The sequence below is a fragment of the Muntiacus reevesi genome, chromosome 14 (assembly GCF_963930625.1).
Source record: "Muntiacus reevesi chromosome 14, mMunRee1.1, whole genome shotgun sequence".
Lineage (NCBI taxonomy): Eukaryota > Metazoa > Chordata > Mammalia > Artiodactyla > Cervidae > Muntiacus > Muntiacus reevesi.
In genome coordinates this window covers 45750131-45762847 of record NC_089262.1, presented here as the reverse complement: position 1 = coordinate 45762847, position 12717 = coordinate 45750131, and the positions used below count along the sequence as shown (strand labels likewise).

At 39.5% G+C, this 12717-nt stretch overlaps 1 protein-coding gene across 1 annotated transcript in view; it reads left to right on the top strand.

Moving 5' to 3' along the window:
* Positions 1 to 12717, top strand: part of ANKRD55 (ankyrin repeat domain 55) — a 104287-nt gene that overhangs the window by 76373 nt on the left and 15197 nt on the right. Inside the window, exons 7-8 of the mRNA XM_065905600.1 lie at positions 18 to 202; positions 8252 to 8419. Coding sequence (XP_065761672.1) covers positions 18 to 202; positions 8252 to 8419 — 353 coding nt within the window. The remainder of the gene's footprint in view (positions 1 to 17; positions 203 to 8251; positions 8420 to 12717) is intronic.

Sequence of the window (12717 nt, the reverse complement as noted above, 5' to 3'; positions counted from 1 at the left end):
CTTTGACTGTTTTCCAGAGTGGAAATAGAATTCTGTGTTCCATCATTCTGAGCCATCACCAGGGTCCGTCCATAATCAACTACGACGATGAGAGTGGCAAGACATGCGTGCACATTGCCGCAGCAGCAGGTTTCTGCGACATCATCAACGAGCTAGCAAGGGTCCCTGAGTGCAACTTGCAGGCTCTAGATGTGGACGACAGGTATACATGGCCTCTCTGTCACCTTTTCCAATTTTAATCTCAAAACAAAGAAGATGTTTAAGGAGTTATCTTATATGACTATATCCTTACTGCCCGTAATGTTAATATTTATACCTGGGCTTGTGACAATAAAAACTGCCCTATATTAGTCAGGACAGGAAAAACCATTGTTATGAAGAGAAACGCTGTGACTGTATTGTCAGACTTTCCACTTTTTGCTAACTGTTCTCAGAAGGCTTTCTGTATATCAGCTTCCTGCTATATACACTTTTTGTTGTTAACAGTAAGTCTTATTTTTTTTCCTTCATTCCTGGATTATGTCATAAAATCAACAAGCTCTTGTTATCCAGCGAAGAGCACAATAGAGGCTTTGTGTTCAGAACTAGACGTGACCTTATCAGTGTTCTGTTTTGGTTTTCTTCAGTCATTAAAGATGTATTTACATAGGAAAGGAAGCTGAGTCCAGAAAGGTGAAGAGACTTGCCTAAGAGGTAATTAGCAACTAAGTGAAAACTTGCTGTTCAATCTGAGTCCCACTGTTTGCAACCCCATGGCCTGCAGCATGCCAGGCTTCTCTGTCCTTCACTATCTCCCAGAGTTTTCTCAAATTCATCTCCATTGCATCGGTGATGCCATTCAGCCATCTCATCCTCTGTTGTCCCCTTCTCCTCCTGCTCTCAATTTTTCCCAGCATCATGGTCTTTTCCATTGAGTTGGCTCTTCGCATCTGGTGGCCAAAGTGTTGGAGCTTCAGCCTCAGCATCAGTCCTTCCAATGAGTATTCAGGGTTAATTTCCTTTAGGATTGTCTGGTTTGATCTCCTTTCTGTCCAAGGGACTCTCAAGAGTTTTCTCCAGTACCACAGTTGGAAAGCATCAATTCTTTGGCGCTCAGACTTCTTGATGGTCCAACTCTCACATCCATACATGACTATGGGAAAAACCATACCTTTGACTAGACAGACCTTTGTTGGCAAAGTGATGTCTTTGCTTTTTAATATGCTGACAGAAGAAGTAAGAACTAAAATCCCATGGCCTCCAAAATGAAAACCCAATCACAGAAAACTAACCAAAGTGATCACATGGATCACAGCCTTGTGTAACTCAAAGAAAACTTGTACCCTTGTCTTTTAAATGTAGAGGTTTTCACCTACTGACCCTTCATCCATAATCAACTATTAGAATTTTTCAATTACAATGCTTATCTAACCTTTGCTTCAGTTAGGCATAGACTCAATGAAAATATAAGAATAATATAAGAACAAATAAGACTGTTGAAAACAAGTATATTATGCATAGTTTTTTTAAGCTTTTTCTATTGAAGTGCAAATTTAGCCACCTACTTCCATGATTTTAGATTCCCCAAGAAGCACTTCCTACTACTTCCTGATACCTGAAACCCTTATAACACAGAAGAAAGAAATCTTGGGTTCCAGGTAAGTCTCAGAAGCTGGAGACTGTTAACAGGATGACTTTAATTAAAATTAATATATAAATAATTGAAAGTAGACCTTTTCTGAAGAGTAGATATTGAACTTGAGCAGGTAAAAAAGTGGAAGGATTTTGTTACATGAAGAGAAAAGGTGAATGATCCAAAAAGCAAAGAAAAGAACATATGTAGGGGGACTTCCCTGGCGGTCCAGTGATTAGGATGCCTTGCTTCCAGTGCAGGGGGTGCGGGTTTGAACTTTGGTCAAGGAATACATGCCATGTGGCCAAATAAATAAAAATAGGAAAAAAAATATTTTTAAGGAACACATTTAGCAAAATAGGGTTAGAAAAAAGTTTGCCTACTTCAAAATACTTCTAGAAGCAGCTCTATTACAGTATTTCCCACTTGAATTATCACACGCTTCAGTTCAATTCAGTTTAGTCACTCAGTCGTGTCCGACTCTTTGTGACCCCATGGACCACAGCATGCCAAGCCTCTCTGTCCATCACCAGCTCCCAGAGTTTACTCAGACTCATGTCCATTGAGTTGGTGATGCCATCCAACCATCTCATCCTCTGCTGTCCCCTTCTCCACTTGCCCTCAATCTTTCCCAGCATCAGGGCCTTTTCAAATGAGTCAGCTCTTTGCATCAGGTGGCCAAAGTATTGGAGTTTCAGATTCAACATCAGACCTTCCAATGAACACCCAGGACCGATCTCCTTTAGGATAGACTTGTTGGATTTCCTTGCAGTCCAAGGGACTTTCAAGAGTCTTTTCCAACACCACAGTTCAAAAGCATCAATTCTTCGGCACTCAGCTTTCTTTGCAGTCCAACTTTCACATCCATACATGACTACTGGAAAAACCATAGCCTTGACTAGATGGACCTTTGTTGGCAAAGTAACGTCTCTACTTTTTAATATGCTGTCTAGGTTGGTCATAACTTTCCTTCCAAGGAATAAGCATCTTTTAATTTCATGGCTGCAGTCACCATCTGCAGTGATTTTGGAGCCCAAAAACATAAAGTCAGCCACTGTTTTCACTGTTTCCCTATCTATTTGCCCTGAAGTGATGGGACTGGATGCCATGATCTTAGTTTTCTGAATGTTGAGCTTTAAGCCAACTTTTTCACTCTTCTCTTTCACTTTCATCAAGAGGCTCTTTAGTGCTTCTTCACTTTCTGCGATAAGGGTGGTATCTGAGGTTATTGATATTTCTCCCATGCTTAGGAGAGAAAATTTAGTCCCCCCAGTCTCAGGGAAGAAAGTATATCCAAAGGGAGTAAGAAAGTGGGAAAGATTGGGCCCTACGAAGGTTCAAAGTGAAGTAAAATCCCAAGGAGGGTCTAGTTTCTGCTCCAGATGTCAGCTCATCCTGCTCTTCATTTTGTTTCAGTTTCTGCATCCTACATTGTATAGCTCTACCTTCACACTGACACTGTAAGCTTGTGTTAGTAGAGAATTTTTCAAAATTTTCATAGGTTTAAGTATTGAAGCATTGGCAACAATTGTGGCTTCGCTTCCCTTCTTTTTTTTTTTCCAGATAGAAAGTTTTTGAGAAAAGGGAAGAAAAATAAGGCAATGATTTTTAAAAAATAAAAAAAGAGGATGAGGAAAAATATGAGGGAACTAGTCCTCCTAGATTATTAAAACACATCATAAATCTATGACATTTTAAAACATGCTGATGCTAGTCTAAGATTGATGGTACAGAACGCATAACTCATAAATAGCTTGTATAGCTTAAAGGTCCCAAATTTCATCAGTCAATGAAGTCATGCTTTCCTTTAGTACCCAAGTCATTTATCTTCAGGAAGGAGAGTCTTTAATCAAACTCTCCTCCCTACATACTTCTGGGAATTATCTAGGGAATGTTTGCATGTTCCATAAATGGTTCCTTGGCTTCTGACACCTTACCAACACTGCATTCTTGTACCTATCATCTTCTGTCATTCAGAGACCACCTCATCAGCCCACAGCTTGCCTCTGATGTATTTCTTCTGAATCATGGGCCCTGATTCTCCAGCTCCTCACTGTGATAACTGAGTCCAATCTGCTATGTTTGAAGACTATCCTGAAGCTTAGAGATAAGAAAGGGACTGTAACTTACATAACTTGAAATTGGATACTACATATTGCCTGCAAAGTCTTTATGTGTATTAGTTAGAAGTTATCTATGCTTCTCTTGTTTCTGCAAAATAATTTTTCCCTGTGTCCTTCTGGACCTCTTCTTCCATACTGATGTTCAGAATGATCTCAGGTTGTCTCAGCCTGCCTCGTTTGAAGCAGGGCTTCAGTTCCTGGCTAGAGATTGAGGTTGGGTCACAACAGTGAGAGAGCTGAATCCCAGCCACTAGACCAAAGATCAGGAACAAGGCCCTGGCCCTTCAGCGTGCAGAAAAATAATTCCCACAAAGACTGTAAGTAGTGAAATAGGTAAAGTATTTATTAGGAGGAAAAAGAGTACAGTATATGTGGATGGACACAGGCGGACTCAGAGGAAGAATAGCACCCTCATGGCAGTTTAAGTTACTTATATGGGACATTTCCTTCAGGTTTCCTTGGCCAATCATTTTAATTTGCCTGGTTCAGAGTTCATATCTGTTATATCTCAGGAGCCTCCCATGTGCACACACACATCTCTTAGCCAAGATGAAAGAGGCTTATGGTTGGGTGGCATCAGCATCACTCCCGTTTTGACCTCCAAGAAGCCTTTCTATGCATGTGCAGTTGGGAGGCCTCCTGACTTCAAAAAGTGAGAAATATGTGGGCTCTTATCTTCTGTTTGGGCAGGGCCCAGCCTCCTCTCTCAGTTGTCCTGCTATTGATAGTTTGTAGTTTCTGTCCACAAAGAATGAATCTCTAAACTTTACCCTGGGGGCCATCTACCTCCTGCCTCAAGAGAAATTAATACAGTCACTCTTCAGTTCAGTTCAGTTGCTCAGTCGTGTCCGACTCTTTGCGACCCCATGGACTGCAGCACGCCAGGCTTCCCTGTCCATCACAAACTCCCGGAGCTTGCTCTAACTCATGTCCATAGACTCAGTGATGCCATCCAACCATCTCATCCTCTGTCATCCCCTTCTCCTCCTGCCTTCAATCTTTCCCAGCAACAGGATCTTTTCCAGTGAATCAGTTCTTCACATCAAGTAGCCTAAGTATTGGAGTTTCAACTTCAGCATCAGTCCTTCCAATGAATATCCAGGGTTGATTTCCTTTAGGATGAGCTGGTTGGATCTCCTTGCAGTCCAAGGGACTCTCAAGAGTCTTCTCCAGCACCACAGTTCAAAACCATCAATTTTTCTGTGCTCAGCTTTCTTCATAGTTCAGCTCTCACATCCATACATGACTACTGGAAAAACCATAACTTTGACTAGACGGACCTTTGTTGGCAAAGTAATGTCTCTGCTTTTTAATATGCTATCTAGGTTGGTCATAACTTTCCTTCCAAGGAACTAGCATCTTTTAATTTCATGGCTGCAGTCACCATCTGCAGTGATTTTGGAGCCCCTCAAAATAAAGTCTTTCACTGTTTCCCCATCTATTTGCCATGAAGTGATGGGACCATTAGTACAGTCACTCACAATTGTCATAAAGAAGTATTTCACAATAAGCCAAAGAGAATTGTCATGTGTTGATAAACCTGACTGATAAACCTGACTGTTGATAAACCTGACGTGTTGTCCAGTCCTCCATCTACTGAACTTATTGGCAATATATTCTCTAATCAGGAGGGTATAATATGACTGGTGCTTCATCTTGTTTCTTAATAAATATTGTCTGGAGACCTCTCAAATAGAATGGAATGAATCAAATTCCATTAAGTGTCCTCAAATTGCTGTCCATATCATAACATGAGTAGGATGCTTGATTGACACAGCACACAGTCTACCCATGGGGACTCTAGTCATACTGTGGACACGGCTACTCTCCCAATACTAAGTCCTGAGCCCCTTCACAGATAGACCCAACTGAGTCCTTCTCTGTCCAGCCCCCAGACTGCCTCCATGTCCGAGAGACCTCTTGGCTCTCCAGGGGTGGTCATCTGCCAGGTTTCAAGCCCCAGAATGAAGCCAAGGAGAGGCGTTCCATGCCTTCTTTTCCTCCCCCAGGATTGATCCTCTCCCAGAGGGACTGACAGGAAGAATAGCCCTTCTCTTCATGGGAAACCCCATTCATAGGAATATCATCTATCACCATGCCCCCTTCAGCCCCCCAGAGTCCCACTGTCCAGACACACCACACATACATCCCCAACCACATACTTTCCAGCATCTCTGCCAAAGAAGCAAGATTCAGGTCCCCTTTCTTCTTGAGTCCAGTGGTCCTTTATGCTCTTATCACCTTCTTGTCCCATTTGCCTTGATAGTTCTTTCTACAGCTAGGAAACTGTTTTGCTCCACATCTGCTCTCAGTTCTGGGCTTGGCTTTTGGAAACAGGAAGACACTGACTATTTCTCTTATCTATCCTGCTATATCCCTCCCTTGAAATTAAGCATAAAGTCAACCATATCCTTATATGGAGGAAAGGGGATGGGTATAGAAGCGTGTATACAGTTCAGGATCTTAAAATTTGACCCCACTGCATTAATAAATAGTGTTGAGAAAAGCCGGCTATGTAACTGGAAAAATGGTCAGATTGGCTCCACGCCTCACCACATACATCAGAATACACATTCAGATACACATGCTGTTTTGTTTAAATCCAAAGAAATCTAGAATAAAATATTGGTTTCTGATTTATTTACATTCAGTAAACTTTACTTTTTTTGGATGTGTAGTTCTATGAATTTTAACACATAAATAGATTCATGCAATCACCACAAGGCAGATCCAAAACAATGCCATCAATTCCAACACCAACTCAGGTTGTCCTTTTATAGACAAGGCTTCCCCCATCTCCAAGCTCTGGCAGTCATGGATTAGTTCTTTCTCTTGGGTTTTGCCTTTTCCAGAATGTCATGTAAATGGAAATATACAATATGTAATCTTTTGAGATTGCTTTATTTCACCTGGTAGAATGCACTTGAGCTTCATCTATGTTCCATATTCCAGTAGGCTGTTCTTTTTACTGCTGAGTAGTATTCCATTTTATGGATAAATTATAGTTTGTCCATTCACCCATTGAAGAACATTGGGTTGTTTATACTTTTGGATGAGTACAAACAGTACAGCTATAAACATTTTTGTACAAGTTTTTGTGTAAACATAAATTTGCATTTCTCTAGCTATAGATAATAGACATGAGATTGCTTGGCCATATGGTAAGGATGCTTAACTTTAGAAGGAACTGACAAACTATTTTCTGGTGTGGCTACTTCCATTTTGCATTCTCACTAAAAATATATACAAAAGTTCAAGTTGCCCTGAATCTTCATCCGTATGTGTATTGCCAGGTTTGTTTGGTTTTTTTAGTTTTTTTTTTTCACTGAAGTATAGTTGATTTACAATGTTGTGTCAATCTCTGCCATACAGCAAAGTGACTCAGTTATACACATATATAAATCCTTTTTTAAAAAAAGTTTAGCCATTTAAATAAGCATGTAGTGGGATCCCATGTAGTTTCAATTTGCATTTCTCTGAATGAAAAATGTTACTGAGCATCTTTTCATGTGCTTGTTAACCAATTATACACTTTCTTTGATAAAGTATTCAATCGTTTGCTAGTTTTTTAAATCAATTTATATATATTTTTTATTGTTCAGTTTTGAAATACTTTACATACTATCTTTGTTGGATGTGTAATTTGTAAATATTTTCTCCCACTCTCTGGGTTTTTTTAAAGAAAATGATGGTCTTGCCATTTATCAAAGGTTTAAACACTGGTGAGTATGTATCTACCTTCTGTTTAATGCAGAACTTTCTAAAACGTAAAATCATGAAACAAATCAAAAATGAAGAGGTAAATAAATGTGGTTGTTTCTTAAAATGTTTATGGAAAACCACTAAAAGAATTAAAAGCTAAGTAACAAATTAGAGGAAATGTTTTCATAAACCTAGAAAAAATCCCCAATACCTTAAATATTTTAAAAGCTTATATGAATTAGTAAGAAAAGCTAACAACCTAATAGGAAAATGGACATAGGGGATTAAGGGTCATTTCAATGAAGAAACTAAAATGTCAGATAAACATGTATTTCAAAGCTGCTTCCTCATGTTATTTAAAGAAATGCAAATTAAAGCAACACTGAAGTACTAATTTTGCCTACCAAGTTGGCACAGATCTTTGAAAGATGTTGATAACACTTCATATTAGGAAGGAGTAGGGACACAGCTGGTAGGAGGAAAAATTGAGTCAGTTTTCTTGGAAGGCAATCTGGCACTATGTATAAAGAGCCTTCAAATTGTTCCTCCCCTTTGACCCACTACTTCCTTTTTGAGGAAATTCGAAGAAAGACCAAAGAAGGGGAAAGGCCACAGAGTATCAGAATTAGAGGAGAGGCCTCCGTACACATACACCATCACCCTGAAGCCCCATTTGGTGCATCCATTTCCACACTTAAGTAGCAACAAGCCTGTCCTGCCAGGACCCAACTGTGAGCTAGGACCCAATTGTCAGCTAGGTAACCTGTATCATTCATGTATTCAGACATTGTGCTGTCCCCCCGTGGCCCCCCAGGACACCTCTGCACTGGGCTGCAGCTGCAGGGAAAGCAGACTGTGTGCAGTCACTGCTGGAGCTGGGCATGGACGGCAACCTGCGAGACATCAATGAGAGCACGCCCCTGGCCTACGCCCTGTACTGCGGCCACACGGACTGTGTCAAGCTCCTCTCCCAAGAGGGCAGGTGAGCACGCCGCGAGGCACTCATTTTTTATTTCGTCTCAAAGATGTATAAAATTGGATGCAATTGTCTGAACTGCCAAGACCAGCACAAAACGATCTATAACTTAATAATTGTGTTTGCCATTGCCAACTACAAATTGGCACTTGCCATCTACCTCGACAAGGATTAAACCATGTGCTTCTGCAGCTGCTGACTTTCAACAGCCCCACCACGGAAAGGAGCTCAAGGTGGAGAGCAGAAATGAAGCTCTCTGTGCCCTGGAATTACTGACAGAACAGGTCTCTGGATAGTTAGATGTTTTCAGGAACCAATTTCATGAGCCCCGTTCTTGCATCTCCTCATATTGAGAAGAGCACAAAAATCTTTCACGGTGACAACTGTTCCTTATGACTAGCAGCAGGCTCCTGCAAAACGTATGTGCTTGATTGCATGTACTTCCCCTTCACCAAAACCTTCCCAGCCACCTCCGCTCACCACTCTGAGCAGTTTCTCAGAGTGATCAGAAATGCTGTCTCTTGGGCTATAGTCCTCATTTTCCCCCAAATAAATAGTGACTCACAGCTCTCATGTTGTGCATTTTTTTTGATTGACAACAATATCTAACAATGATATGTCCTTCAATCTGTGGAGCGAAATGATAGTAGTAAGCCTGAATGTATCAGCCTAACATTTACTGAACTCTAATCTCTTCTTTCCTTTTTCTCCCTTTCCACATCCATTTAGGCAATACACTAATTGCTCTTTTGCCTAAATCAGCATTTCTCCAACTCTTTGTTCTCAGGATCCTTTTATACTCAAAAATTATGGAGGACCCAAAAGAGCTTTTGTTTATGTAAGTTACACCTATCGTATTTATGGCATGAAAAGTGTCTAAAACTGAGACACTTTTTGATAAAACATTTAGTTAGTAACTTAAAGTGATAATAACCCATTACAAGTTAAGATTAATACCATATTTTTAGTTAAAAATAAATTATTCTTCAAAACCTCCAGAATAAGTGTAATGAAAAGAGCAGCTTTATTCTACTTTGCTCTTCAATTCTCCTTGATAGCTTTATAGAAACTTAATAGAATACAACAGGATTCCCACATCTGCTTCTGCATTCAACCCATTGCAATGTGACTGTTTTGACTGAAGTGTACGAAAATAATCTGGCCTCACATAGACACATAGGTAAAAAAGGGAGGAGTATTTCAATAGACTTTTAAGATAACTATGGATACTTTTCCTCTGATACTACACCAAAACTTAACAAGTAGTATTAGGTTGGTACAAAAGTAATTGCAGTTTTACACTGTTGAAGTTTGCCATTTGATATTGGGGTACATTATTAAATAAATGTGGTTATGTTATACAACATTCTAATGTACATTTCTCACTTTATGTCTTTTTTCTAATGACTTATTACTTGCTGTTTCTTTTATATTTATTTTGACTATAGAAATGTTGTTAGACAAAAAGCAAATTTGAATGATTTTTTTATTTGAGTTAAAAATGGGTTGCAAAGAAGCAGAAACAACTTGCAACATCAACAACACATTTGGGCCAGGAACAGCTAACAAACATACAGTGCAGTGGTGGTTCAAGAAGTTTTGCAAAGGACGTGAGAGCCATGAAGATAAGGAACACAGTGGCTGACCATCAGAAGTTGACAATGAACAACGGAGAGCCATCATCACAACTGATCCTCTTACAGCTACACGAGAAGTTTCCAAAGAATTCAGTATCCACCATTCTATGGCTATTTGGCATTTGAAGCAAATTGGAAAGGTGGAAAAGCTCAATAAGTGGATGCCTCATGAGCTGACCGGAAATTAAAAAAAAAAAATTGTCGTCTTGAAGTGTCATCTTCTCTTATTCTATGCAACAACAAGAAACCATTTCTTGATCAGATTATGACATTCAAGAAACAGTGAAATTTAGACAACAACCAGTGATGACCAGTTCAGTGGTTGGACCAAGAAGCTCCAAAGTACTTCCCAAAGCCAAACGTGCACTAAAAAAAGGTCATGGTCACTGTTTGGTGGTCTGCCACTCGAGTGGTCCACAGCAGCTTTCTGAATCCCAATGAACCCATTACATCTGAGAAATATGCTCAGGAAATCAATGAGATTCACTGAAAACTGCAATGCCTGCAGCCAACACAGATCAACAGAAAGAGCCCAATTTTTCTCTATGACAATGCCCGACCACATGTCACACAACCACCACTTCAAAAGTTGAACGAATTGGGCTACAAAGTTTAGCCTCATCTGCCGTATTCACCTGACCTCTTGCCAACCGACTATCACTTCAAGCATCTCGACAACTTTTTATAGCGGAAATGCTTTCACAGTCAGCAGGAGGCAGAAGATGCTTTCCAACGGTTCATTGAATCCCGAAGCATGGATTTTTATGCTACAGGAATAAACAAACTTATTTCTCGTTGGCAAAAACGTGTTGATTGTAATAGTTCTTATTTTGATTAATAAAGATCGGTTTGAGCCTAGTTATAATGACTTAAAATTTATGGTCCGAAACCACAATTATTTTTGTACCAATCTAATAGTTTCCCAAAGATTAGTTGCAGTGTGGACTTTGTCACCTTATCAGTGAACTTTTTGAATTCTGTTACATTAAAATCCATTTATCTCTCTAGCACCTTAAATGTGTCTTATACCTATGCATGATTTTATATCTTGCATTGGTCATTTGAAAAACATTGGTTTGCTTAGCTATGAAGATCTTCCATTAAATAATACATTTCATTTTACAACATTAGAAAAAAAAATCACATTTATTAATGTCACCACTGATCTCATCAGAAAAGGTTTTATGTATCAGGAAGCTATCAAGCTCAAAGTATGCATACAAATTTTCCAAAATTTCTAATTTTTGCATGAAAGTTAGATTTTTGTCATTGGCAACAATTACTGTCAATTGTTTACCTTGAAATGACAGACTCACTCTGTTCATTTTTGAAAAATTAAATGCCCAACTCCAAATAACCATAGCTTGCCTAGAAGCCATTGAAATGATGTTTCATGGGGGAAAAAAGTATCTAGTTCCACTCAAACAATTCCACAAATGTTTTACCTTAAAACATCCATCATGTATTAGTATAGGGTTGTTGTTGTTTAGTCGCTCGGTCATGTCCAACTCTTTGTGAGCCCATGGACTGCAGCACTCCAGGTTCCCCTGTAGTCCACCATCTCCCAGAGTTTGCTCAGACTTATGTCCATTGAGTTGGTGATGCCAATATATAACAGAATTGCTTATGAGTACTTTCTATTTTGTCCAAAAAAAAAAAAAAATGCATCTCAAGGATCAATATTTAGTAAAATGAATAACTTTTACTAAATAACTAAATAACTGGGCATTATTAAATTAAATGGCAATTTTGTTTTAATGAAAGTCTATTGTTACTACTACCTTGATGTGTGCCAAAGAGCCCATTGTTTTACCCATTTGCTCTCTTGCATGCTTGGTGTCAAAAGCAGTCCAGTGAAAAAGACAACATCTTGATATTATTATGAATGTAGTTTTAACCTCATGAAGACTGTCAGAGACCTCACCTCCAGGGTTCAATGAACCACACTTTGAGACCCACTGGCCAAAATCACAACCTTAATAAGAAGAAGAGGTTGATCGTAGAAGATGCTGAAGTAGCATTAGCATTTAGTTAATTTAGTTAGCACAGGGGCATAATTCTATATGGGAAAACTTGCAGGAATGCTAGAGATCTCCTGGGGTTCTCTCTCTGGTAGTGTCAGGAGGGCAGAATCTGTGTTTCATATTTAACAAAGCCTTTTGGAAGGTGAAAGGAGGAAGATAAAAATTCGTCACAGGAATAAAGATTCAATTATACACTGTGTGACCTACAGGAAAAAGAAAAAATTTCATTAGATGTGGCCAAAATGAGGAGTGATACTTTTCAAACCACAGGTTACAATATCTCACTGCAAAGAGTAATGTTGCAATATGCTTTTAGGGCATGCACACAGGTCCGGTTTCATCATTAACCCATACCGCAGAAAGCACTAAATCAATTGTGGCCTCAAAAGAGAATAACACAGAAATTTCCAAGCAACAAAAACAGCATAGTGCCTCAGGGAAACTCCACACAAGAAGAGCCAGCCGGCCAACTGCAGATCTTTTTCCCTGCCGAATTTGCCTGCCCATTGGACACTGCTCACTTTTCTTCTGCTGCCACGCCCAAATTCTGGCATACACACTTCCTGTTCCGCAGCCCAAGCCCAGACAAAAGCTTCTCTCCTTGGCTTTCTTTAGTATGTTTTATTTTAAGTGTTTTTCAATA